General features: G+C 45.4%; 3 protein-coding genes and 1 pseudogene across 3 annotated transcripts; all 4 read right to left on the reverse strand.

Annotated features, from left to right (window-relative positions):
* LOC115407444 (extracellular matrix protein 2-like) overlaps positions 1 to 3,264 on the reverse strand; it is an 8,971-nt pseudogene extending 5,707 nt beyond the window's left edge.
* A 1,735-nt stretch (positions 3,265 to 4,999) lies between these two features.
* tktb (transketolase b) lies at positions 5,000 to 11,432 on the reverse strand. Its single transcript, XM_030118101.1, has 14 exons — positions 11,221 to 11,432; positions 9,198 to 9,315; positions 8,563 to 8,676; positions 8,376 to 8,473; positions 8,010 to 8,201; positions 7,647 to 7,774; positions 7,360 to 7,556; positions 7,077 to 7,241; positions 6,657 to 6,813; positions 6,441 to 6,571; positions 6,272 to 6,355; positions 6,091 to 6,187; positions 5,872 to 5,991; positions 5,000 to 5,754 (listed from the first exon to the last, which is right to left on the reverse strand). The coding sequence occupies exons 1-14, from the start codon at positions 11,325 to 11,327 to the stop codon at positions 5,582 to 5,584; spliced, it is 1,881 nt and encodes a 626-aa protein (XP_029973961.1). The 5' UTR covers positions 11,328 to 11,432; the 3' UTR covers positions 5,000 to 5,581.
* An 847-nt stretch (positions 11,433 to 12,279) lies between these two features.
* lrrc23 (leucine rich repeat containing 23) lies at positions 12,280 to 17,122 on the reverse strand. The gene is made up of 8 exons (XM_030117793.1): positions 17,042 to 17,122; positions 16,685 to 16,794; positions 13,527 to 13,647; positions 13,296 to 13,437; positions 12,946 to 13,076; positions 12,716 to 12,852; positions 12,431 to 12,635; positions 12,280 to 12,349 (listed from the first exon to the last, which is right to left on the reverse strand). Exons 1-8 carry the CDS (start codon positions 17,120 to 17,122, stop codon positions 12,311 to 12,313), a joined length of 966 nt encoding a protein of 321 aa, XP_029973653.1. The 3' UTR covers positions 12,280 to 12,310.
* Positions 17,123 to 18,278: 1,156 nt separating this feature from the next.
* Positions 18,279 to 26,793, reverse strand: rbm10 (RNA binding motif protein 10). Its single transcript, XM_030118100.1, has 23 exons — positions 26,677 to 26,793; positions 26,211 to 26,266; positions 25,597 to 26,122; positions 25,337 to 25,507; positions 25,176 to 25,245; positions 23,570 to 23,643; positions 22,662 to 22,748; positions 22,515 to 22,575; positions 22,254 to 22,412; positions 21,918 to 22,078; positions 21,724 to 21,821; positions 21,499 to 21,586; positions 21,194 to 21,386; positions 21,003 to 21,112; positions 20,839 to 20,920; positions 20,641 to 20,732; positions 20,376 to 20,564; positions 19,966 to 20,160; positions 19,799 to 19,855; positions 19,464 to 19,658; positions 19,032 to 19,079; positions 18,883 to 18,938; positions 18,279 to 18,636 (listed from the first exon to the last, which is right to left on the reverse strand). The coding sequence occupies exons 2-23, from the start codon at positions 26,225 to 26,227 to the stop codon at positions 18,546 to 18,548; spliced, it is 2,820 nt and encodes a 939-aa protein (XP_029973960.1). The 5' UTR covers positions 26,228 to 26,266; positions 26,677 to 26,793; the 3' UTR covers positions 18,279 to 18,545.
* Between the last annotated feature and the right edge of the window lie 21 nt (positions 26,794 to 26,814).

The following is a 26,814-nucleotide window of genomic DNA, read 5'->3' on the forward strand; positions in this document are numbered from 1 at the left end:
TTCATCAGGGTGATAATAAAACACCTGAAGAGAAGGAGGGAGGTCCAGAGGGAGGAACCGGAAGCGGTTGTTGTCCAGCTGGAGCTCCAGGAGCTTCTGAAGTGGTCTGAAGGCCGACGGCGCCACGCTGCCCTCATGCAGGAGATTCCCCTCCAGCTCCAAACTCACCAAGTTCACCAAACCTGGAAGGAGCCGAGTGGTGTCGGTTCTCCATGTGGAGGTGTTTCTTTCTTCCTGCCGCATGCAGACATGAGTTGTACCTTCGAAGCAGTGAGGAGTGAGAGCACTCAGCTTGTTGCCGTTCATCTTGAGCTCCTCCAGAGAAGAAGGCAGCTCGGGGATCCTGGAGATCTGGTTGGCGTCTAGATTGAGTTTCTTCAGAAAGGTCAAGTTCTGTGTGAGATGCAGCAAAACAAAAGAAAAGGTTAAAAGCGGGCCAAGATAATGAAACAGACACAATAGAGCCCATGATTTTCCATCCTGGCTTCCCGTTCAGGACAGAGTCACAGAGTTCTGCCTCCTCTGGAGAGTCGTCTATCATGGGATATTTTTGGAGATGCTTCTTCTGTGAAGCTGCTGCGCGGGTTAAAAGCAGTGGACTGATTCTTTTGCAGTCTTCCTGCAGCCAGAGCATCCGTCCTCTGTCATTACAGGGACAAGAGCACAAAATAAAGATAATATATTCCCCTAAAAATAATGTCTGTATATTGTCCACATCATTGGCTGCAGCTGTTTTCCAGCAGGTCCGTTCAGCCAATCGCCTGTCGGTATGAGCAGCGGTGGTGTGTAATGATTGGTCAGTGTGGCGGGCCGCCCGGTGTGGTCAGCGCCGGTGGTCATTTAGAGGTTAGACCAGAGCTTATTTTTAGAAAAGATTAGTTAATGCAACTTCACTAGTCTTTTATTACGGTAATGATACAGGGCGCAGACTATTTCTTTATTTTAATTAGATGCAAAATGACTGAAGGCTTATAAAATCAGCTCGTAATACGCAGACTCATTCATTCACATGCAGTTTCTCCATAAAAGGGAAAAGTCTGAGCAATGTCTCACGAGTCCTGCACGGGCCGCCAGAGGAAAGTATTACCAGCTGAACTGTGGACCTGAAGGAGAGAATCAGTGTCTTCTGACAGATTTAGTTTTGCTTTATGTTTTTCATTCGCTTTCTGTAAACCTTGCTGTTTTCACTGTTGCAATAGTCAGCGGCAGCAGGTTGATCAGGCTGAACCAGAATTGCAGGTTATCACTAAATGTGATCCTGGGTGGCCTGAGACGTCCTCAGGAGGCCAGCGCAGCGTGACTCACTCGCAGAGCGTCTTGGCCGAAGGATTCATCGCCCAGCCGGTTCTGGCTCAGGTCCAGAGTGTCCAGGTTCGGCAGGCCAGAGAGGGCTTGCCCGGTGACGGTTCTGATGTGGTTCTCTTTAAAAGATGGACATGATGCCGTGTGGAGCGTGAATAGAATCAGACTTGAAATACCTCCTCACACGACTCTGATCAGATCTTCCACCTGAAACTTCACTTGATTCAGAGAAGGCCACAATTCTTTTAACTTTAAATTAAATATTGTAAGCAGTCACTTAATTCAACTAGAAGCAAAAAAAAGCACATTTTCATGTTAATAACCATAAATGTAACCTTTATTTCTTGATAGTTGAATGCTGCTATTAATAATTTTGAACTGTATTTAAATGGTTATATAGTTGTTTTAACATTTTGATGTCACAAAACTAAATTATTAAAACAATTATGTGACATTTATTCATATTAAAATATATAGCAATTATGTGGACCTGACCAAAATCACATTTTTCATGATTTATAACTGAAAAGTGTGGGTTTTATTCAGGGAATTATGTTTTTCACTGGATTCCTACAACAGATTATAAAATCTTGTTGACACATCTTATATATTCTTAAAGTCTTACAGAGTAGCCTATTACTATGTGTAACAAGTTTCCGAATGTGTCCGTTGTTTTATGAACACATAAATAAAAGCATCAAACGACCTTGTCCACTAACTTGGAGTAAGAGGTGAGGTTAGTCAGAGGTGGTCACAGCTGACACACACACACACACACACACGCACACATACACACCTCCCACGTCCAGCGTCGTGGCCTCGGGGTTGTGGATGGCGGGCAGGTGAGTGAGGCCAACGCTCCTGCAGACGATCTCTCTGTCTGCAGTTTGACACTCAGGAGGAAACTCGGAGACGGTGGACGGTGTTTCTGTTTGATTGCTGGGAGTCTCAGTCGCTTCTACTTCCTCTTCTTCCTCCTCCTCTTCTTCTTCTTCTTCTTCTTCTTCCTCCTCCTCCTCTTCCTCTTCCTAATATTGAACATTTGTAAAAATGAAAAATAAAAAAATACACAAACAACATAAAAGTGCTTCATGACCAGGGGAAATATAGGGGGAAAATAAACCTCTTCCTCCTCCTCCTCCTCTTCATCATCATCATCATCATCATCATCATCATCATCATCATCATCATCGTCGTCTTCGTCGTCATCGTCATCATCGTCATCCTCCTCTTCCTCCTCGTGTGTCTTCCCGTTGTCCATCAGCCGTCTCTTCTGCGTGTGCAGTTCCCTCAGTGTCGCCATGAGGACGCTGGTCTCCTCCTCTCCTTTCTCCCGTCTCCTCCAGCCGGTCAGAGGTCGTCCCAGCCCGGCCTGCAGGCATCAGCGGGAAACATCCGACGTGACAAACCGCAGGATCAAAAACATCTGCTAAACATCTGCTACAGTCAGGTCGATGTTCTCACTATTCTGTAAGCGATGGCTTCAACTGGGTCTGCATGCTTCCTCTTCCACCACGCACTTCTTCTTCTTCTACCAGCTTCCAAACTTTTCAAATCATCTTCTGTCTGCTCTGTCTCTTTCTCTCGGTCCTTTTGGAGGTTCTCTCCTTCAGCTGCAAAAAAAAAAAAAGCATGTATAAAAAGCACAAAGACACAGAAACTATGATATTTACTCGTTTAGTTGTCAAAAAATCATCTGACTTCTAACTGAGGGCCACTTAGGCCATGAAGGATGAGCAGAGGAGCATGCAGGAGCAGATAGAATTGAATAAACTTACCAGAAACACGTGGAGCCACTGTGACGTCTGGATCCACATCTGATAAATAATAATGTCTTCTTTCAGGCGCCTCAGCGGAGGTTTTAGAAAATGTGCTCAACTCACGCCAAGAGTCAAAACCTTGTCCTGATGAAATGACACCACTCAGACAAATGAAGACGATCCATGTCCCGGGGATTCCCATCTTAGACACAAGCTGAGGCAGGAAAGAGGAAAATCCACTGAAAGAGTATCTACTAATTCCAGAGAAGAGACTCTATTAGGGCTTAAATAGACAGAGAAATGTCTGGAAAAGCTCAAATGAATGTTAAAGACTAAGAGCTGAGTCAGTTTAAGAATCTTAGTGTTACTAAAATACAGCAGAAAAGTCCTCGACTTGTGTTCAATGCTCAAATGAAGAAAATGTGAGGATGTCATGGAATATCTAGGAGGCGGAGAGCTTAGAAAAATAAACTCGGCGGTAATAAAGGACCACGTCCATCTCACCGTGGAATACACAGACACGCCTCGCCCCACCTTGTCTCCTCTGCCCGTTCATAAGTGTCTGCCAACAGGAGGTGGAGAGACTCTGACAGGCACCACGAGCAGAAAAACCCAAGTTTCATACAAGTGTGTCAGATTCTGGTCCGGCGTGAACATGCTGTCCTCTGTCGCTCCTGTGTTTTCTGTGCTCGGACGGTGACCTTGGCGTGTGCACACACGCCGCTGGAGCGGCGCCAGAGGCAGGGTGGGCAGACGGTTCAGGAGAGACGGGCTCCACTAGCATCCCCTCATGAAATCAAACATGAACTCTGAGAGAAAATAACAATAGGGACGTCTTTACACTCTGTACGCACAGGCTGTGGATTGTTTGTGTGTGTGTCCAGTGTGTGTGAAGGCCGAGAATTGAGCCAAACTGGGATTTTCACTGTAGAGTGAAACCTGCCGACAGCAACTTTCTATTTGTTTATCAAACCACATTTACACACCTTAAGTCTCTCAAGACGTCCAGAAAACATCTTCAGTGATTAACATCCCAGGAGATTACTTTATGATCACAACCAGTTTTATAAATGTTGTCGTTTAGTGATTTGCGTCTCTGTCTGGAGCTTGTCTGAGGGGATCACGACGTCTTCCAAATGGCGCACTGGACAGCTTCACACTCAACACTGAAACACCGAGGTGTCCGCAGATGATTCACTGGATATTCTGACAGGAGCATGCAGTAATCCACAGACCACACTCGGCCCCTTCCTTAACCTCAGCCTGACAACTCGCTAAATTAATCTCCACCGCAGAAAAAACAATGCTGAGACGGTTTTAGACGGCCTCTCAGTTTCACACAGATCACATTTTTTATATGCAAAGCACAAGACTGAGCTTTGTTTTTCATTGGGAGTGAATAAGACTACTTGTTTTCATGCTTAATATTTATAGAAAAACCTATTTTCCAATAATCACAGCCTGGTAAATAACATCCAGTTACAGTATTTATATAAAGGTTTCTCAAAATGAGCTTACACAGTAATTTATATTTCTGCTTCATCCTCTCCTGTCCTTTTTTTGTCCCAAACAGAGCAGCAGAAAACCTCCAGCTCCGAGCCTGGTTCTGTCTTTTCTGCCATCGTTGATGCTTAATTACGAGGAATTGTTGGCTTCTCCTCTGTTAAATGACGGCTCTATTTAGCACAATAGCGATTAAATTATAAAAGTGCAGAACCGAAGCTGTAAAAAAAAGTTCATGTTTCAAGTGTAGCTATCTAAATGCCTACAATAGAATCATCTGTTCACCACTTTATGTAATGTGGGGTTGCTTGAAGTGACCCTGAGACTGTCGGAGACAGATTATTCTGGATAAATCACCCGTCAGCTGAGAAACGGTCGAAACAATAAGCCAGTCAGGAATTGAGTGTAGGGGAAAGAAAAGACCGAAGCAGGAGAATGGTGTTCGGGGTTTTAATTCAGCACATCACAGCAGTAAGAGGAGAACACCAGCGACTCACTCGTGGAGATGTTTCAAGCTCTGGACTCAACTTTTCACACTAAATGTTGCAGCTGAACCAAACGACAAAACTGATTTAGTACATGACATGTAAGAGAAACGGTAACAGTGCTTCTTAGAAAAGGACATGAACAGCTCAAGTGCAACGTGAGGAATGTGAAAAGTAGCGTTCACACGTTTCGGCCCAACTTCACAACGCAACCCGACGACCCGCAGCGACCCGTCAGCTCGACATTTACAGTGTCTGTCTGCAACTTTTACAAGATTTTGAAATCATTTGATATGGAAAAGGAAGAATGATGCTGCCAAAAGCAAAAGAATCCGTCTGAGCTTAGAGACTAATAACCGCACTGCACCGACTCTCCCATCCGTTAGTAGAAATACAGGTTAGCATTCACACTGCACTCAAGTCAAAGCCACAAGGCGGAACTAGAGACGTTATCCGATCTTCAAGTAATCCTGTCAAGCCGCTGGTCGTGATGGAAAAAGCGGAAACGCGGACGGAGATCAGGTGCGGCTCTCAGTTGGCGAAGGTCTTGCGGACGGCGCTGGCGATGTGCTTCGCGCTGATGCCGAAAATATCCAGGAGCTCGTTGGGCTTTCCGCTGCGGGGAACGCCCTCCACGGCCAGGCGCGTCACCACGATGCCGGGCTCGCCGCCCACCGCGGACAGCACGGCCTCACCGAGACCACCTGAGGGGACGAGACCGGAGGTCAGGAGGAGCGGTTTCACTTCCACAGTCGGACAATATCTGAAGACGTCTTCACATGACGGAGGAAGACTACAGCCAACATCGAAACCCAACTCACCCTCCTTGTAGTGGTCCTCCACGGTGATGATCTGACCTCCTGTGGCTCTGGCGCTGGACACGATCGTCTCGGCATCCAGCGGTTTGATGGTGAACGGGTCGATCACGCGGATGTTCTTCCCTGCAATAACAGGAAGTCATCAACTCTCCTCCCTTCAAACACTGAACATGAACTGTCACCATGTCTTCCTCCAGCCACCAGAGGGCAGTGTGGCCTTACCTTCACCGGCCAGAATGTCTGCAGCAGCAAGAGCCTCATGCAAAGTAACACCGGCTCCAATCACAGTCACGACATCCTGGTCAGACTGACGCACCACCTGGAGAATACACAGTTTAAACAGTGAGTGAATGTTTGTGGGAGTGTTTCGTTTCATAGCCTGTGTAACCGTTATTTACAGCACCTTGGCCACGCCGATTTCAAACTTCTCGTCTGGAGAATAGAGGACTGCGGTGTCTGGTCGACTGGTGCGGATGAAACAGATGCCCTGGAAATGGAAAGAGGGGAATTTACGGCCACGCTTTGATTAAAGCCTACAGAGTGATTTCTACAGGGGGGGGGGTCCTACCAACCTTAGTGTTGGCCGACAGTTCCACCGCCCGCTCCGTGGACACGGCGTCGCTGGGGTAAAACACGGTGCATGTTGGGATGGCACGGAACATGGCCAAGTCCTCCAGAGCCATCTGAGAGGGACCATCCTCACCTGGAGGCAGAGCAGGAGCACTTAAAGAACGGACATACACTGAGGATTTTTTAAAAAAAGAAAGTGTTTTCTCAGGAGATCTTACCAATGGAGACTCCGCAGTGGGAGCCTACCAGGTTGACGTTTGTCTGGGAGATCGCTCCCATTCGGATCTGGTCGTACGCTCTGGAGAGGAACGCCGCAAACGTGCTGGCGAACGCCACAGTGCGATCACGGGCGGCACAGCCGATGGCCACTCCGACCTGCAGCAGGCAGAGATCAGAGATATACGACACACTGAATGACAGAGTGCAGCTAACGTGAGGAAGATTACCCTCAGTGGACAAAAGTGTCAAACAGGAGAGCTCAGATTAGCAGGTGTGAGAATAAACAGTACAGATTAGACCAAGTTAGAAGAGATTAGTGCAGTGTGGGCCAAGTTTAACCATCTTTCATAACTCATGAGGCGGGACAAGCCCAGTTTAAATCCAGTGGGAAGTTATGAATGAAGTGGTGAAATATTTACCATGTTCTGTTCAGCGATGAAACACTCGATGTACCGGTCAGGAAAAGCTTTCTTGAAGGTCTCAGAGAAGGTGGAGTTCTTAGTGTCTCCGTCGAGGGCCACCACTCTCTGGCTGGACTGGCCCAGTTTGGCCAGAGCCACGCCGTAAGCTCGCCGTGTCGCCATCTATGAGACGCAGGGGGGGGAAAAAAAAAAAAAAAAAACATTTACACACAGGCTAAATGTCTTCCTGACACAACAGATCTTGATGTAAAAATATTTCCAGTTTGCATTAAAAGTGTACCTTGTCTCCCTTTTTGTAGGCAGGAGGTTCCGGCAGGAGGATGCTGCTGAGGTCGGCCGGCGCCGTGTCTTCCTTGGGCAGCTGGGGGGTCAGACTCTTGTTGGGAACCTGGAGCTGAGCCTTCAGGTCATTCAGGAGGGCATCCACCTTGTCTTTAGGAATGGGCTTTCCGTGCCAGTTGTCCTGGTCCTCGATATCTGCAGCCAGGCGCAAACAAGTATCAGATATCAACTCCACAACGTTTAATAAAACCCTAATCAGACGAACTGAAGGCGAAACCAGCCTACTTTTGAGTCCCTTGCCCTTGAACGTCTTGGCGACGATGCAGGTGGGTTTGTCCTTGACCTGCTGGGCCTGCCAGAAAGCTTTGCACAGCTCCTCCACGTCGTGCCCGTCCACGACGTAAGTGTTCCACCTGCGAGAGTGTGACAGGCAGCACGCGTTACGGCAAATATTAACCCCAAACAGGGCCGCATCAGCATCTAAAAACCAGACGTTAATCATCAAACCGAGCAGACAGATAATGGAGGTCAAAAAAGGAAAGAAGTGAGAAAAAAAGGCATGTGAAAGAGTCCAGGCTGTGAGACCTTTGTAGATTTAAATGCGTACTTCAAGGAATAAAATAAAGGTATAAAATGTCCGGTACTGACCCAAATGCTTCACAGCGCTTGCGGTACACCTCCATGTCGTGCTTCAACGGGGCGGCCTCGCTTTGCCCCAGACGATTGACGTCCAGGATGGCCACCAGGTTGTCCAGCTTGTAGAGAGAGGCGAAGGCCATGGCCTCCCACACCGAGCCCTCCGAGCACTCCCCATCCCCCAGCATGCAGTACACCCGGTAACTACAGCGGGAAGAGGGAGACGCACACACACACACACACACACATTCCTGAAGAAACATTTCACTTCAGATACTTTTCTTTCAAGCTGCATAAAATCTTTGAATGAACATGTTTCAGATCACCAAAACAGGGACGTGATGAACCTGAACACCTCTGTCTGTGGCCTGTACTCACCTGGACTTGTCGAAGTACTTTCCGGTGTAGGCCATGCCGCAAGCAGCTCCCAGACCCTGTCCCAGAGAGCCGGTGGCCACGTCCACAAACGCCAGTTTCTGGGAATTTAAAGGGAAATGAGTTGCTCAGAAAGTGATCGCTGATCTTGAAATACTAAGGCGCAAAGCAGAGCGAGCTCCTGACTCACAGGAGTGGGATGTCCCTCCAGGTCACTGTCGATCTTGCGCAGGTTGAGCAGATCGGACTCTTTGACGTAGCCTGCCTCGGCCCAGGCAGCGTACAGGACGGGTGCAGCGTGGCCCTGGAGACGAGAACCAAACTCTTTAAGCTGCATCGAACACCGTCAGTGGAATTTCTACCGTCTGCTTTTTGTTTAACAGATCAGATACATTTCTGGGATGCAAAAGCTGGAAAAGGACACATGCATTCCAGTATTTTGAGATTGGAGACAGGCCGCAATCATAAATGCAAATAAAGCAGATATGTGTCAGTGAGACCGTCGTGTAACCAGACTGACTGGATTTTATTACCATTTATCTCTATCGTCATAACTGTGAGCAACTGTATCATTTTGTTGCATGAATAGTGAACACGCGGGAAGTGAATGGGAAGCCTGGAGGCTATCCAAGAGGACAATCCAGCACCTGATGCCGAGTTCATGTTAAAGTCCAAGTCAAGTTCAATATGAAAGCTCAGTGATCCCTTCACCGCACGCCCCGACAGCGCGACAATATGCAAAAGAGGAATTAGTGCTCTTATCCTTCTGATAATATATGTAGTGTAAATGTAACAAAAACAAGTGAAACCTGAGGAGATCCCAACCTTTGAGAGCACAAAGCGGTCGTTGCACTGGTTGCGAGGATCATCTGCTTTGTAGCGCATGGTGTGGAAGAAGAGCACCGACATGAGCTCTGCAGCGCTGCAGCATGACGTGGGGTGGCTGAGGAGAGACGACGCTTCCATTAGTGACAAGAAAACCATTCGTGGGAAATAAAACTTATGCGGCATGCATTTACAAACTCCGGTTGAAACCATGACTGGAAACGATTAGTTTACTGAGAAAACACGTCTGAATAAGAAAAACATTCCAGAAAGGCATGACAACATGAAACTTCCACACCTTGAAAAACAACATTCTCTTTTATAAAAATCACTCTGGTCAGTATTTGTTAAACAAGACAACAATTCATGGTACTGAAAACAAAAAAAAAGTTAAGCAAACTTGTGAAACTGTTAGTTGCTGCACAGTGGTGGGATATTGTAACCGTCAGGTGTAGAAATCCCACATTACCCAACAGATCAGAGCTTCCTGATGTGGGTTAAGTGGCTGATGGCCTCATTTCTACCATGCCGGCACACCTCAACTTCACATCCACACACAAAAAAAAAACCCAGTGCTCAGTTTACCCAAATTCTTCTGTAGAGAGACAACCTGCTGAGAAGTTAAGGAAGGACATTTAGAGATGGCGCAACAATAATGAGGAACAATGGCACCAACTGTAAGGTGTTGATTGAAAGAGATCCTTTGTTTAAAAGAAAAATATCAGACGGACTTTCTCATACTCCAGATATTCAGGACAGGTTGCCTTGTTCCAAGTAACACAAGGAAGCGACAGAAACAGGTTCATCAACAAACCGTTACACAGTCTGATCATAAAAAAACAAAACAAAAACAACTCAAAGGCCAATTATTTTAAGGATGGAGACTCACTGTTCTTAACTGTCACTGTGAACATTAAAGTAAATGGAAAGTTGGCCAACATTAATGATGAGAAATTTCTAATCCTAATTTAATTGTTGACATGCACGAGCAGGCACGGCAACTAGAATTACAATAAAATTTCAGCTTTTTGTGTCTCAGCGCAAAAAAAAATGATGCGAAAGAAACTGGAAGGCCTTGTTAAAGGAAACTCAAAATTAACACCGAACTGTGGAGAATTATCACTTAACAAGTAAAAGTACATTAAGGAAAACTGTCTGATCCAATAGTATTCAGACAAGAGAGCAAAGGGCAGCCAGAGTAATCTCCACAATGCACACACTCAGGTCGACTGCTCACGTTTGGACTTGCTTTGACCCAGTGAGTTCCAAAAGTGGTACAAAGAGAATGTGGGACACTGGAGGATTGTACTGTGTAATATAATTAGTATTTCAGATTATTTTAAAGACTAAACTAAAATCACATTAACTTGTCAGGTTTGTGAATCTGTTGTAGGTGTAATTATAATAAAATGCACCTCGATAACCATCAGTGTGGCGGTAGCAGCCTAGAAGTAAAAACCTCATTCAGCTTGTTACTGTCTGGTTATCATCACAGACTTGACGCTCAGAGTGAAGCAACGCTTCAGGGGTGAAGCTCCTGCAGGACAAACTGCCTTCCTGATCAGCTTCAGGTGTGCTCAGGAGGGTAGTGTGCGCGTGTAGCACGCAGCTGCAGGAAAAAAAAAAAAAAAAAAAGACCCTGAAAGAATCCTCTACACTCCCCCTCCAGGCACCAACATGTGATTCCTGTTAACAGCTCGGGCCTCGTGAACATTAAGCGATTGTAATCACATTTAAGAGGAAAAGAAAAGGCAACAATGGCTCCCGACGCCGATGTGCGTGTTACGCACAAGGCTTTACGCACTGTGCGCGAGCATACGCAGAGTTGTAATTCATTATAAAAACGATTACGCAACGTTATAACTCGCCGCACGCGCTTTATTTGTTGGAAGTTCCGCGTCTCACCGCGTGAACTTAACCTGCAGCACGTGCGCACAGGCCTCCGTGTACGTCGCGTCTTTTTTAAAACTCCATCTAGTTTTTGTTTGAAAGACTTTGCGCTCGACGCGAGCGCGTGACTCACCCGGAGTTGGAGGCGCACGTCGCCTTGATGGAGTGGATCCGCAGCTTGTTGGCGACGTCCTTCAGCCCCTGCAGGGTCTTCTCGTCGGGTTTGTGGTAGCTGGACATGTTTTCTCGAGTGCAGAAGATGCGGTCTGGTGTATGAGGGGGGGAAATGTGGCACCACGCCGCCGCGAGCCGCCCGGTAAGTACAACGGAGGGAGGAGGAGGAGGGGCGCGCCGAGGAAGAGCCATTTATGTGTCCTCGCAGAGCCACGCCCACCTCATCCCACCATTGGAGGACGCGGCGGTGGCGCAGGTCACGTAGATCATAACGCTTTCCTATTATTACTTTTATCAAAATCACGCATCTCAGGTCGTTATTTCCTTTTTGCGCGCCAGTAAACATTAGGAAGCAGAGTGTACGGAGCGTGTGCAGGTGGCGGGGAGCAAGGGTGAAGATTAGATTACACAACTGGGAAGTGGAATCATCAGGGGATTGCTATCATTCTTTTCATTAGAAAAAAGCGTGAAATATAAAATAATTTCACAAAAGTTAAAAGACCTGGTTGTGTTGACACTATAAATGCTTTGCTTTTAATTATTAGTACAATTAAAATATAAATTAAATGACCACTAACAGTGATAAACACTGTTTCAATTCTTCTACCTAATCCAACCCAATAAACCCAATATTACAGTGTATTTCCATTCATTCCATTATTGCGGCTGTCCCTTTAAAGCTGCTGTTGGATGGCAGCCAACAAGGAAATGAGGGCACATTTTGCCCTCTCATCCTTACTCAGGGAAACACAGGATCGCTTGTCTGACAATACACTCAAATCCTCTTCTACCTTGCATTCAAATTCAAGATTAGCTTCTTTTTTTTTTGCATTTCTAATTCCCATTTTAACAAAAACATACTTTATTGTTCAAAAACTTGCTTTATTGTAATAAAGGCAATAAAGAGATGAGAACATAAAGGATGATTAATAATGCAAGATAATATGTCAAGATATGCAACACTTTCCTCACAGTGACACACCGACACACAAAAGGTCTGTTCAAGGAGGTAAAATCTGTCTGACACTTCCTCATTTTCACCATCATTGCTAGTTCTCCGCTTCAGGCATTTCCTCTTCCTTGAGTTCCTGAAATGACACACGTTGGCTGAGAAGAAGAGCAAAAGTAAAGGTTTTCCTGCCACAAATAAAATGAAGGTGTATTTTTACCCTGATCCTCTGCTGAGCTTCATCCCTCTCTTCAGAGGAGACAGGGTCTTTGTCAAGTCGCTGGAGCAGTGGGGAAACCATCAGTACACTCAGACGGTAGTCTGGTGAGTCCACCAGCGGGTTGTCAGAAAGGACTAAAGCCCGCAAAGTTTTGGACACAAGGCCAAGACATCGCAGGGCAGCCTCATCTGCAATCAAGTTCCCTCTGTTAGGAGAAAGAAAAAGATAAAATGAGTGTTTTTACCATCTTTTGATGGGATTTCAGTGAATAGATAAACTGTGTACCTGACATTCAGGTACTGGAGACACTTCATGTTTTGACTGAGGCCATCCAGAGACTCAACCTGGTTGTCGCGAAGGTGAAGGATGTTGAGGCACTCCAGCTTCTCCAGCCCCTCAAGGTGTTTGATGGCATTTTGGGCCTTAACAGAAAAAGATATATAGTCACAGACTTTCTGTTCCTCAGGTTGATACATTGGACGATGTCGATAACTAAATCATAGTGCTTTTGTTACCAGATACAGTCGCTTCAAATTTGGGAGATCAATGCCAGCAGTGGTGGTCAAGTGGTTTCCTCTCAATTCAAGAGTCACCAGGTTTGTAAAACAGACACTCTGAAATCCAGTCATGTCCTGAATACCATTCCCTTTGAGAGAAGAGTGCAAAGTAATTAGATAACAGGTCCTAGGATTCACTATATCAAATGATAACAGTAGCTGATAAATATTTAATCCATTTCATGACAAAGTCTGTCTGGAGCTCTGTGAGACTCAGCAGAAGAGAGGGCGTGACAGGTTGTAATCTGACCCTTTTGGAAACTCCAAGGTTGAGGAAGAAATTCTGAATTCACACAAAACACACCCACCTGTAAGATTAAGGCTCTCTAAAGCAGACCCAACAAAGTTATCTAGGCCCGTCAGCCGGTTGGCCGCGATACTCAGCCACTGGAGGTATGTCAGCTGAGTAAAAGGTTGCCCTTTGAAGCATGACACAGCATTATTGTCAACCTGTCCAAGAGGAGTCGCATTCAGGCGTCAGAGTAACAGATACTGGAAGCAACAAACGTGTCCTCTTCTATGCAAACAGAGCCACTCGCCTTCAGCCACAGCAGATGGGTTAACGAGGACAGAGGAGAAAGATCAGTGAGGAGGTTGTTGGATAAATCCAGAAAACGTATGTGGATATAACTGCTGATCGCCGCTATGTCATTCAACCCTCTGAGGAGAGAAGAAATGACACTTGCATTAGGTGGCACATGAAGTCGAGCTAAACTTAGCTGGAGGCCACAGGTCAGTTTGTGTTTCATGCTTGTTGGGCTACCCAGACAGCAAGACGACATTGAATAAACGTTGATATTTCATCAGAATCGTCAGAATGGTTGATATCGATTTTTCAACCATGAATAAACATTGACTCATCATTGCAATATAGATGGTACCTGATGTTGATGATTATGAAATTGAAACAACGTTGATTTATGATCGCCGACTGTGGCTGATTTAGCATAGATCTGGCGATGACACCAGTGTTGATAAACGGTTGAAGAATGGTTGACCTCGAAAATACATTGATTGAAAAACCATCGATTTATGGTTGAAAACAGAGGACAACCAGGGAGCAATGGTAGGTTTATATACAAATTTTAAGTGATGGAAAACTCAAGTGATCCACAACTAAAACAATGAAAGTAATAAAATACATATACATATCTTCAATAATGACAGTATTTTTATATTAATAATTAGGCCTATTTGAATTTGTATTTACTCTCAAACGTATTGATTCCACATTAAAGAAAAAAAGTAATTACTCGCAATGCCAGCACAATCACATTCACTAAAATGACACTTGTTTTTTTAATACTTCTTGTTTGTGTAATACATACCTTTTGTTCTGATAGACTGCACTGCTTGCCAAAATTGGAGGGACCACTGTGGAGCTCAAAATCCGGAGGATGCTGGCATGGACCCTCACAAATGAGCTAGCTTCTGAAATCAACTGGGCTGGGGAAAAAACCAAGGATCTATCCAAACAGAAGTGCCCTTTCAGAGAGCTGGCTCTCTCCAAGTGCATGTTTGGTGAGTACTGTAGATTATTCAATCTCTTTAGCCTATCAGCAGCAACAGTTCTCTAACAAATAGGCAATGCCTGGGGCCTACTGTTAACTCGAGCATATTTGAAAATAGGAATATTAATTAAATGAATCTCAAGAAACAAAAATTACCCTGTAGTAGCTAAGCCCAATGATATGCTACTGATGGGCTTATGTGACAAACGCGCCGCAACGATTTGCAACTGTGGTCACGTCAGCCATCTCTCGTTTTCGCATGGTCAAGCCAATCGCTCCAACATCTTCACTGCCCAGGGGCCTCAAAGACTTGCGTGGATGTCCTACTAAAACATGGCGTATGATCAAATCCAGAAAATGTTGTTCGCGCAAAAAAAAATCCGGATGTATGAATCTGTGTGCACGCATGAATTCAAGCACGTGTACATCCCAATCAACGTGGAATTGAGCGCACATGTTGGAGTACCCGACCCCTCCCTAACCACGCCTTCATTCACATAGGCAAATCATATTTAAATGAGCCATGACATTCCTGCCTCTGCACAATCAGAAAATTAAAATAGAATAAGTGAGATGATTTTAAAAAAAAAATTCATGAACGCACATTTGACTCACTACTCACTGAAGTGTTGCACTTAAGATGTTGGAGCGGCTGGCTTGACCATCCGAAAACGAGAGACAGCTGACGTGACCGCAGTGACTTGCATTACTGTATTACTGGAACTCTGTAGCTGTATGGGGCTGCACAGTGGCGTAGTGGTCAGCCTTGCAGCAAGAAGGTCCCGGTTCAATCCCCGGGGTGGGCCTGGGATGTTTCTGCATGGAGTTTGAATGTTCTCCCTGTGCATGCGTGGGTTTTCTCCGGGTATTCCGGCTTCCTCCCACAGTCCAAAAATATGCTGAGGTTAATTGATTATTCTAAATTGCCCATAGGTGATGAATGTGAGAGTGATTGTGTGTCTGTATATGTAGCCCTGCGACAGACTGGCAACCTGTCCAGGGCGTCCCCTGCCTTCACCCGAGTCAGCTGGGATAGGCTCCAGCACCCCCCGCAACCCTAATGAGGATAAAGCTGTGCATAGAGAATGGATGGATGTAGCTGTATGGTTACCCATTTCCTTATTTGCTTACCACATGTCCACAGAAAATGTCCCTTAAATCCACTCACAAAACACAAAACTTCAACAACTTTCATGCTGGTGTTGCAGTCAGAAACCGTTTGTGCTCTAACCTGTCAAACCACCTGGCACATCATGCGTAGGTGCTCACTCAGTGTACGGTGGACACACGAACATAAACAATCAAAATAAAATGGCAAAATGGCCATAGCATACGCCTTTGCTTTTTCAGGGGCTAACTTTGCATTTTCTTTCTCTTTTCTGTTTAGATGCTCTTGTTCTGGAAGGAGGAACACAGCAGGGGCAAGACCGATTTGTGGCACTGGCAACTAGCAGTGACATGCCACGAATTTGAGTTTGCACAGGTGGTGCAGAAGTGGCTGCGCTACGCACCGGATAGGGCAGGGGGGACTGGACGCTCTAAGTTGCCTATGCAACCGACTTCTTAAGACTGTTCTTCTGTTTTGTTCTTGTCATTGGTTGCTGTAGAAATAATTCTGGAATTCCTGAAGAAGTTGTTGGAGGGAAGGTGGGACATCACACACGACAATGCACAGACACACACACACACACACACACACACACACACACACACACACACACACACACACACACACACACACACACACACACACACACACACCTGAAGTTGTTCCTTTTTCATTTGTTTTGTTAAAAAATCAATTAGCATAAACTGTAATAAAAGTTCTTTTGTATTTTAAAGTCATCTGCTGTAATCATTTGATTATACAGTAAAATGTTTTCATTACCTTTCCACATCCTGGCTGTAGATAAGGCAGCACTTTTACCGTTTAAAATTAATTGAAACCACATTGATTTATAGTTGAGTAGAAATGTCAACGTTGTTTCAATGTTCCTGATGGTTGAAATACCATTGAAATACCATTGGTCTGTGGTCAGAATTCAATGTTGTTTCAATGTTAAAAAATGGTGCAACATGATGTTGGATCAACATCAGATTCCAACGTTGATTCAATGACTTATAGTTGAAAAACATAACATTGATTCAATATAGTTTCAATAACTGGTCGCTGTCTGGGTACTCACTTGTCTTTCAGGTCCAGTTTTACAAAAGCATGTGCTAATCTATTTGCTGTCCGGCACAGCAGCGACAGCCCCTGGCCTATAGTTTCTGAGGTGAGTTGGCAAACTTGTACCTGTTGAATACAGAGATGAGTATGAGCAGTGATGTTGACTTAGATAATGTAGGCTACTGCAAAAAAAAAAAAAAAAAAAAAAAAGGAGGGGTAAAGTTCAAACTCAAGTGATTTAAGTGAAATCTCTCCTCTGCTGAACAAGCTTCTATCCCCTAAAAATCAATAAGGTCTTTTCACAGCAAGTCGAACCTCTTTTATGGCACATCATGTAAAATGTGAACAAATATTTACAGTGCCTCTTGTTTACCTTGTCTTCGTCTGTCACCTCTTTGGTCTCTTCATCTCCATCCACGTCTGACAAGACCGCATCTTCCTCCATGTCAGACATCCTGCTCGCTGAGTTCCAGCAGGAAACGAATGACTTCCCGATACCGGATCCTGACGAGCAACAAGCTCAACTGCGAGAAGTTTGTCTTAAATAAAAAGTGCAGCTCACACGTAGAATGTGGCTAACAGCTACGCTAGGCTAAAGGACGTAGAATTAATAAATTACTGATGTTAAATGCATTACAATGTGTACAAACGGGTTTGAAAGTGGCATCATTTAGAAATATTCTTACCAGCAGTTAATGGGAAATATCGTTGAAATCTGAAATAAATGATTGTCCGACGTCTTGTCGATAAAGGCGAGAAGCTAGTTTGTAGCAGTTACCATGGAAACCGTGCCTATCAGACGCTGCGTTCATGAAACTGGGAATGCGGGTATATATCGCTAACAAGTCATCATCCCTTTAACATAATGCCTGGCTACTTTCAGCGTTACAGAGAAAAGTTTGTTTTCCACAGTCTTTCAATCGAGAGATTCCCATGTACCCAGAAAAAAATAAACGTTCCTAGTTTGTGTTTCGCTCCCACTTCCCGCGAACGCACCATGATCCTATCTGTCAAAGACCAACTTTGAGGAACAAACAGAATTGCGACAACTTAAAAAAAAACCTCTGCAGACCGCTGTGTTGCATTACAGACCTCATACTGTTACTTTTAAATTCCTCTTTTTTTCAAGCCAAAAAAAGTGTTTGAAATGTCAAGTTAAAATGTTGAAAACATAGCCGTTTGCTGGTGTGAACACGCAATAGTTTGATTTATAGTGCTGAAAATGTCATCATGAATCCATTTACAAATGCACATGAATTTTATGATTCACAGTCACATTACAGATCCAATACCGACATAAAAAATAACTTTGATGAATGATAATCATGTATTACATTTTGATTTTATAACTGCTATTAGATATACACTTCTCACAGCCACACTGTTAGTGGGACCCTGTACAGTTAGCATTGCCAGTGTCTTAGTTGTCACTGTTGTAGAAAAGTGCTAATTCTAAAATGTATACACAGGTCATGCCCACACTCGTCATTCACTGAATGACAAGGGATATAAGCATTAAATTAAAAAAAAATCTATGGTGCATAGACAGTAATATTAGAAATTTTCATTTGCTGACAAAAAGATCTGTACAAATCTTTCAGAATCTTTTAGCAAATGTTTCCCAACCAAAGAAATCCTGTTTATCACTAGCAAGTGAGAACTGAAAACTGCATCGTTCAGGAAGCAAGCAAAAAGGTGCAATCTGTGCAATATCCTGACATGGACTGCTACAGGATTAGTTCACAGGACTATTACCATTCTTGAGGTAACTAATGTAAACCAAAAACAAAAAATCAAGAGCTTCTTCTATAAATATCTAGACGACGTTGATGGTAAGAAGTTGTGTGCTGGGTTAGGAAGTTCCTCTGGAAGGAGCGTCACTCCACTTGCATATTGCGCAACAGAAGTCCTCTTTTCACGCCTCCCTGGAGCATCCGAGCTCCGAGACTCGTGCCTGAGATCCCATCCCTGAAGAGACGATATTAACACAATGCTGAGTGAGATGAAGCCACATACACTGTTGGATTGCTGTTTTTGTAAGCTTTTGTGCTTTTTGCAAAGTGCAAATATAAATATTACACATGGCTGTAGCTGGAATATATAGTCTAGATATTGACACTGATGCGTAGTAATGGTAGCAGTAGAAACTATAAACCTGACAGAGATATCAAACTGCATAAAGGAGATTCTATCTATGACGTTACGGTTGCTTACAAGGGGCTGAACCTCCTCTTCTTTGGGTCAGGAGGTCCAGATCCATCCATCAGTCGCTACAAAAAAAAAAAAGGAAACAAAAGTAGTTAATTACAAACAACGATAAAATAAAATGACTGAGTGCATGAAGGAATCAGCACTTGACCAACCTCTTTACTGGCAGCTTCATGTTGGCTTCTTCTTTGCTCCAGGTTTTGCTGAGGGAAAGTTAACATGATTACAGTCATTATACATTGAATGTAAGAACTGGAATCGACTCATGAATGGTACTTCTGGGTCACATTACTGATAAAGAGAATAATAGAATAGTTGTATTCATTCTTCCAGAGCGATAACCTTCACTGAACTTGGTATTTGGAACATGCAGGGAAAACCTCAAACAGCCGATGGTAGCTCTTACACCCCACACGCGATACCACTGTTGACACTGCTGTGTACATATGTTCCCGGGGAGCTAAGTGGCAGCTGCAGAGGGGCCTCTGGCTGAACCTGGCGCGTGTTTGTCCAGTGCACGGTGCGGTGCTTTAAAGCAGAGTTTATCACTTGGGTGTTTACTGTTGTTTAAAATGAGCTTTCACTACCTTGTGCAGCTCGGAGAGCTGCTGGTGCCTGATGAGGGCCTCCTTGCTGGGAAACTGCCTCCTACACAGCAGACACGCCAGTTTGACCCAGTCCGTCATTCTCCCTTCCTTATCATCCCTCTCGCCGCCTTCGTCTTCGCTGTCGGTTTCTCCGCTGTAGGCGGGAACCAGACCCTGCTGCTGAGGAGGCGAATGCTGCGGACGAACACAAAGAGTCAAAAGGCTGACAATGAAACACCGAAACACAAATAAATAAAAAAATAAGCTGTGCTAAAGACTGAAACCTTTAATATCGGATCTTCTCAAAGTATTAAAGAACATGGGATTTCCCTTACTTCAGTACTTTGTCTGATCTGGTCCAGGAAAATCTGAGGCCGCTCAGACAGCGCCCCCTGCAGGATGAGGAGTGAATAAAAAGTGTGGTTAACATAAATAAAATCCTTCTCATCATTTATTGTGAATGAATACAGATATCATCGACGCTTGTGCATCTTTCCTTCACCTTCTTTTCAAGAACAGCATAACCTGCATCAGCACTCGCAGACTCTCTCAGGTCATCCAGGCGGTTGTGACCAGATGACCGAGCAAAACCGGGAGGGAGCGCCGCAGATCCGACGGCAGGGGATGAAGAGACAGAGCGCATGTTCTCCTTTTGTCTATTGAGACTCTTCGCCCAACGCTCCATGTCTTTGGCAATCTATGAAAAACCCAACGAGATGCATGTTAAAAAAGAAAATGGGTCAATTCTAAGACCTGGGAGCCACAGTTAGCTCAATTCAATTAGATTTTTGTTAAAGTGAAGGATGTTATTGATCGTGAATTACCATCACTGCTAAGAAAGGAAAAGGTTAATCCAGACTAAGAGGGAGAAAGAGCGTCTTTACTTAAGCTTGAAAGGCGGATATAAAGTACCTGCTGGGCAGTTTTACTCTTGGGTTTATCTTTCTTCTCCTTTCCTCCAGCTGTGGCAAACATATCAGAAGACGCTGCGGCGTCGCTTGTCGGGCCACCTTCAGTGTTTGACTGGCTGGCTGCAGGAATGTAGGTGTTTTTCTCTCCATCCCAGTACATGTACTGCTGACTGTGTGAGTTATAGTAGTACTGCAGAGAGAAACACACCAGTGGTTAAACCCTGACACACCCTCAAACTGCTGTGTGTTCACCCCGACGCCTTTACCTGGGAGTTCGGGTCATAGTAGAGTCCTGTGAATGGGTCGTAGTAGTAACCAGAGCTTTCATCATAATGGTATGTAGACACATCTGGAACAGCTGCAGAGGCAGTCACACAATATTCATGTCTTGAATAAACTCTTTAGGTGCTAAAATGTCATGAATCATTAGTGAAGATGTGACTGGTGGATGTACGGACACTCACGGTATTGCTGAAGCTCATGCTCCGTTCCCGGGGTTGCAGGTTGGCTGGGAGTAGCTGGTTGAGGTTTTCCCACGATCTCAACCTGTGAGGGGACAAAAGGGTTCCTTTAAAACAAGAACATCAGACCATGGAGGAACAAACAATGCCAAGAGTTTGAGCTCTACCTGCGTGGCTGGTGTGGTGGAGGCTGTGGTGGCGACAGCAGTCTGAGTATGAGTGAGAGGCTGCTGCATGACGGCTGACCCAGATTTCACCGCTTCAGATGACATGACAGCTGAACATGGGAAAACACACACAAACTCAGTGCCGACTTATATAACTGTGTATCCGACACAGAGGCGTTTGCGACACCGACCTGCTCCAGTTGCTCCTGCATAGACCCCATTCTGGGCTCCTGCTGCCCCCGGCAAGGCAGGAGCCCGGGTAACTGCCTGAGCCTTGAATGTGGAGCCATCTGCCCCAGGGTACTCCTGCCCTTCCTGACTGTATGTTACTGCTGCCCCCTGCTGGTAGACTGCTGTATCTCCACCCGATCCATTCTGAGACGCCTGGAAGAGAATTCATTTTTTGATGATTAGGTAAAAGCAAAACAACAAAATATCTAAATAATACAAAATCTGAAATGAGAGATTTCTGAGAGCTAATGACAGAAATGTTTACCTGTGTGACAGCCCACTGCGCAGCTGCTATAGCTGTGCTCGCCACTGTAGCTGCACTCACTCTGCTGCCATCTGTCACAAAAACATCTCTAACAGAGACAGAGAAGGCTTCAGCGCTTCACTTCTGCAATGCTAATGTCACTCTGTCATTTCATGCTAACGTATCATTGACAGTACAATGCCATTTGTTTTCTCTGTAGTCAAATTTGAAGCTGCATGTTTGTACCGTTTGGAGCCTTTAGCGAACTCCACTACGATTGCCTTCCCGTCAATAGAGAGAGCCGGCTGGAGGGCTTGTAAGATCTGCAGCAGCTGAGATGCCTCCTGTTGACAAAAGAGGAAATGTGGGCACATCATCAAAAAGACAACTACCAGTTTTCTTACTGATTAGATAGAAGCGACTGTCGCACTGTTTCTCACCACTATGGTAGAGAGCTGCAGGAAGGCAAATCCCCTGTTGAGGTGTGTGTGTTTGTCCTTGATCAGGCGAACGTTGGAAGGTGCTAGAGTGGCGAACGGAGCAAGAGCTGACAGAATGGTCTCCACAGAAGTATGTGGGCCAAGGTTTCTCAGAATGAGAGCTGTTGAAGGAGATCAAGGGAGAATGTCAAGCACTGTAATACGAATGAAGAGGAAATGTATGCAAAGACAGACATAATCTGCAAAGACTCACTATAAACAAAAACCTTTTCTGTTTTTTAATAATTAAGGCTGGCTCTTGTAAAGTGAACTTGATAAGATACGATGAGGACTCACTGTCATTGGCAACATCTGCCTGCTGTGCAGCTTGCCCGGGAACAACAGGAGGCCCAGCGGCGTGATAGGCTGCTGGCAAGGGCAGAAGGCCTTGCGTTCCTTCTTTCTGAATACCGACGGGGACATCTCTTTGCAGCTGGGGTAGCTTCAGTTCAGCTTCTGTGGATTGAGAATGCAGTAATTTGTTGATGGTATAGGGGAGAGATTGTGCAGTTAAAAAGAAATTCAACAGATATTTAAAGAAAGAAAATGACAGATTACCTGATTTAGGCACGTTGCATTTGAAGCATTTCTCTCTTCTTTTGAAGTTCTGCACACCACACTGTTGAAATATTGTAATTTTCTGTTAGAAGTCACTGTAAATAGGCTTCTAGAGGCTCACATATTGGTCTCCGATAAACGCCCAACCTTGTTGCAGAGCCAGTCCTCGTTGGCACGCGGTTTGGGGTCGCTGTAGTGCATCGACACTCTCTGGCCCATAATCAGCAGCACTCCCTGTATGAAAAACAGAGAGAGAGGGATGGAGAACAAAGACTGATTATCACTGATAATTGGGCTACACATGCCACAGAAAGGCCTCATCTCACTTGAGATGAGAGAGAAAGGAAGGGACAAAGGGGGTGAGAGAGGGACAGAGAGAAAGAGAATGTAACTGAGGGTGAAAGAAAGAGGACACCAGAGAATAGCAACCTTCAGCTTTAGGAAATTCGGACGGACTGAGATGGTGTATGAGTGGTTTGTTGTTGTGTTCCATTTTTAGGGACACCGTGTGTTTGGTTGAATTGAGTCATCCCTCCCCCCTTAAGGGGAAACATTTCCACAGATTTGCACACAACCCATCCCAGTGACACCAGCTTGGCCCCCAAAGAGACAAAAGCTCCACCCTATAAATATAATAATGATAGATGTCAAAAGTTCAATAAAAAAAAAGAAAGGAAAAAAAAAAGTGAAGCAAATATTGGCTCTGACTCAAAAAAAACAAAAAAGCAACCATGTGAGAAAAGTATATTCACACAGTCAGACTATCCCAGAGGTGGTATTCTGACCTTAGGGGAAAAGACTGAGACAAGTCATGGAAGACAGAGGAATTTTCTGAGGTTATACTGAACAAATGATGAGCAAATGTGACTGGGAAGGTCCGGTTCCCTCAAAGTACGAAGGCTTACCGACCTCAGGGTCAAATAATGTTCTTACGTCTGTGTGTCTGTTGTACCACTGTGCACATCTCGGCAGGATGTGACCGTACGGCACTGACTCGTGTGTCGCTCTGATTAAGTTCCTATATGTGTATTTGTGTCTGTGTAGGGGAGAGTGACCTGGTTGGTCTCCATCCAGCGGGTGGCCTCCTGTATGACATTAAACTCGACGAAGGCGAATCCTCGGCTCTGACCTGGACACCGCCCAGCGCCATGGCAACCGAACAACAACAACAACATAACAACAACGCAGTGAGGGGTTAGTGCTTCATGTACAGAGGAGAGAGAGACCCTGTATCAGCACTAATCAAATCAATCATTGCTTCCTCGCTCCCTTGAAAAACAGCACACTTGACAGCCGGTCGGAGGGTCACTGTCAAAATCTCTGCAAAGGCGGGAGGATGCAATGTCATGTAACTTAATAGGGTCAGAGAGAGAGAGAGAGAGAGAGAGAGAGAGAGAGAGAGAGAGAGAGAGAGAGAGAGAGAGAGAGAGAGAGAGAGAGAGAGAGAGAGAGAGAGAGAGAGAGAGAGAGAGAGAGAGAGAGAGAGAGAGAGAGAGAGAGAGAGAGAGAGAGAGAGAGAGAGAGAGAGAGAGAGAGAGAGACAGAGAGAGAGAAGACAGAGAGAGAGAGAGAGAGAGACTACCCACTCATCAGTTTGAGTCCTGGTGCTTTGGTTTTGAATAATGAGGTGTCCAGGCACTGACAGTAGAGACACACACACACACACGCACACACAGATTCAAACACACAGCAGGACCTCTGCAACTCTTAGAATCAAAGTGCAGTCGAAAAGAATCCAGCGCTTTAGCAAAATGTCCCATCCTACACGCTCAATAGCCCATCTACGTCGAAAAACGGATTATTTCACTTTTTATTAATAGAAAATGTTTTCTAAACCTATTTTTCCTAAAAACATAGAAAGAGATGTGAGTGTAAGGAAGACAGAAAGAGCAGAGCTGGGAGGTGTAAGTGTGCCTGTGTCAGAACGGCACACTTTACAGACAACCAGTGAGTTAGCAAAGAGGGACGCAAGTGAAACAATGACCTGAACGGAAAACCCTCAGCAAAAAACAAGCTTTTCTTGAAAATGGAATGAATGAAACTGATGGAGCTGAGAATGAGCAGCAACACTTGGAGCTTGAGGCTCACACCTTTTGGAAATTATCAGACAGATTACGACCGCAGTCCTCCTGTTTCTTTTGGCACTGTTAGTTTGGGAGCAATGATCATCTACCCAGAATCACTTTGCTTGGAGACAAATGAGGCAAGATGGTGTAAGGGCAAAGATAAGAGACCCAAGGAGAAAAGAAAAATGAAAGCCATGAAGTGAACACCTTAATCTATGACAGCATGCATTCCACTATCAATCAGAAGCTACGGTTCTATTCTGAAGTGTGCATTACAGACCTGAGCAGACCAAAGTCTTAAACCAGACGACTCAGCAAAAGGCCATTGAGTAAAAGAGCATTAAAAATGCATATGTGTGCATTGCATCAGTTATTTATCCTTCCTTACGGCAAAAGACAGTCACAATACACATGAAGGGAAGAAAACCGACTCAATTTAAAAAACAAAAGAAGATCTAGTTGATAAATTAAAGCCACTTGCGGGAACCGACACGCTGGAGGAGGAGGGAGCCTGTTGTGAATGAGTCTGACAGAAACAGGGCAAGCGAGTGTCAAGAACTGGAAAAAAAAAAAGAAGCAGTGGACATGTCCTCACCTGAAGATTTGTTTCTCATAAGACGGACTTCTCTCGGCTGGATCCCTTGCTCCTGAAGCTGCGCTCGGATCTTTAATCAAATAAGAGGAGAATTATTTTTTGAGCCTACTGACAACAAAATGTGATTATCATCAACAGAACAGGGTTGTGGTAAAAATCACCTCATTTGCGGTGGCACTGGGAGGCAGCATGCGAAGCATTACGATGTTGCTGGGTCTCTGGTTATGCTCGAGGTCTGCACGGTAGTCCTGGTCCCTTTGATCCAATTCCTCAAGTGACAGCTCTGCACCAACAATTCCACCCTCCTGCTCGTCCGGCCTCCCTGGAAAAGTCTGCGTACAACAGCCATGAATTAGTAACAGCTCTTTAAAGCACTTCCCTGCAGCGGCTCTGTAAAGACAAAGGCACAATAATGAATTACCCTCCTTTTTCCGGTCCCTCGAGAGAATCTGTCCTCCTCTCTGAATTCTATATGTTCAGGAAGAGCAGCGCCGTGGCCCCAGGTGCCCTCTCTGCTCCCGAGATGAGGACCAGTATTTTCACGGCAGCCTCGTCCACCTCTCCCCCGACCTCTGTCCTGCAGGCCAGTCCGTAACTGCTCGAACTCCCGCCTGGGCCCCCCGTCCTCTTCTCTCTGGACCATGGGATGGCCTAGATCGGGCTGTGGCGGGGGGCATGGTGGCCACATGAGCCCTTTTCCCTGAGGCCCGGTGTCTTCCCCTCTGTGGTGAAACCCCGGGTGGTCCGGGGGACAGCCGGGTGGGAAGTCGTGGACGCCCAGGGACTGCTCCTCGTGGCTGAACTGTTCGTCCCCATCCATTCCGGCTCCGTCGTATCCCAGACCGGACTCCTCGTCCTCTTGGCCATAACCCCTGTAGTCCATGTCCCGAAAGTTGTGATCGTTGTGAGTGTTACCATAGCGACCGATCCGGTCACCACGCCCACCCCTGCAGATAGGGACACATAAAAGTGAGAGACTTGTGGGGGAAAAAAAAAACAAGGAGAGAAACACTCAAAAATGGAGGTTCAGCCCACCTCCGGTCATAGTCCATCTTTATCACCGCCTCTGCTCCTCGTCTGGATCCTTTATTCTGTTTGTTTACAGGAAAAAGGTTTTAGTAATCAGGACGAGACGCACTATTAAAATCCCACAGCGGCCTCCAGGTGATGCACAGCCATCAGTCCGTTTTTAGGGCAAACCTGCCCAACTTTAGAAATGACGCCTTCTGTCGCTGCTGCAAACCAAAGGCCACAGAGAGAAAAACCCCGTGTGCTAAACTCTGCATCTCTACCGGAGGTGAAACGTGCGTTGCGCGTTACACACGAAACAAACATTTACAGGCAAAAACAAGTCCTCAACAATGACGTGTGGCGGTCATCGCTGCTAGCGGCAGAGCTAACTGCTTTAGCCTCCCGCTGAGGGAGTTAACCCGCCTCGCAACGTCCTGTCAGCGGCGGCAAACGCGGCGGGGCTCGGCTATCTGCGTCCAGAGACACTTACCACAACTGCATGCAGACAGCGACCGGCCCGAAGTTGTTAAGTTGAAGGTGTGAGAGGTGTGTTATTTTCAGGGAACGACGTGTAAAATGGCCACAGTGAGACATGTCGGAGGAGGCGGGACCTTATCTGAACCCCGCC

The sequence above is a fragment of the Salarias fasciatus genome, chromosome 20, assembly GCF_902148845.1.
Source record: "Salarias fasciatus chromosome 20, fSalaFa1.1, whole genome shotgun sequence".
Classification (NCBI taxonomy): Eukaryota; Metazoa; Chordata; class Actinopteri; order Blenniiformes; family Blenniidae; genus Salarias; species Salarias fasciatus.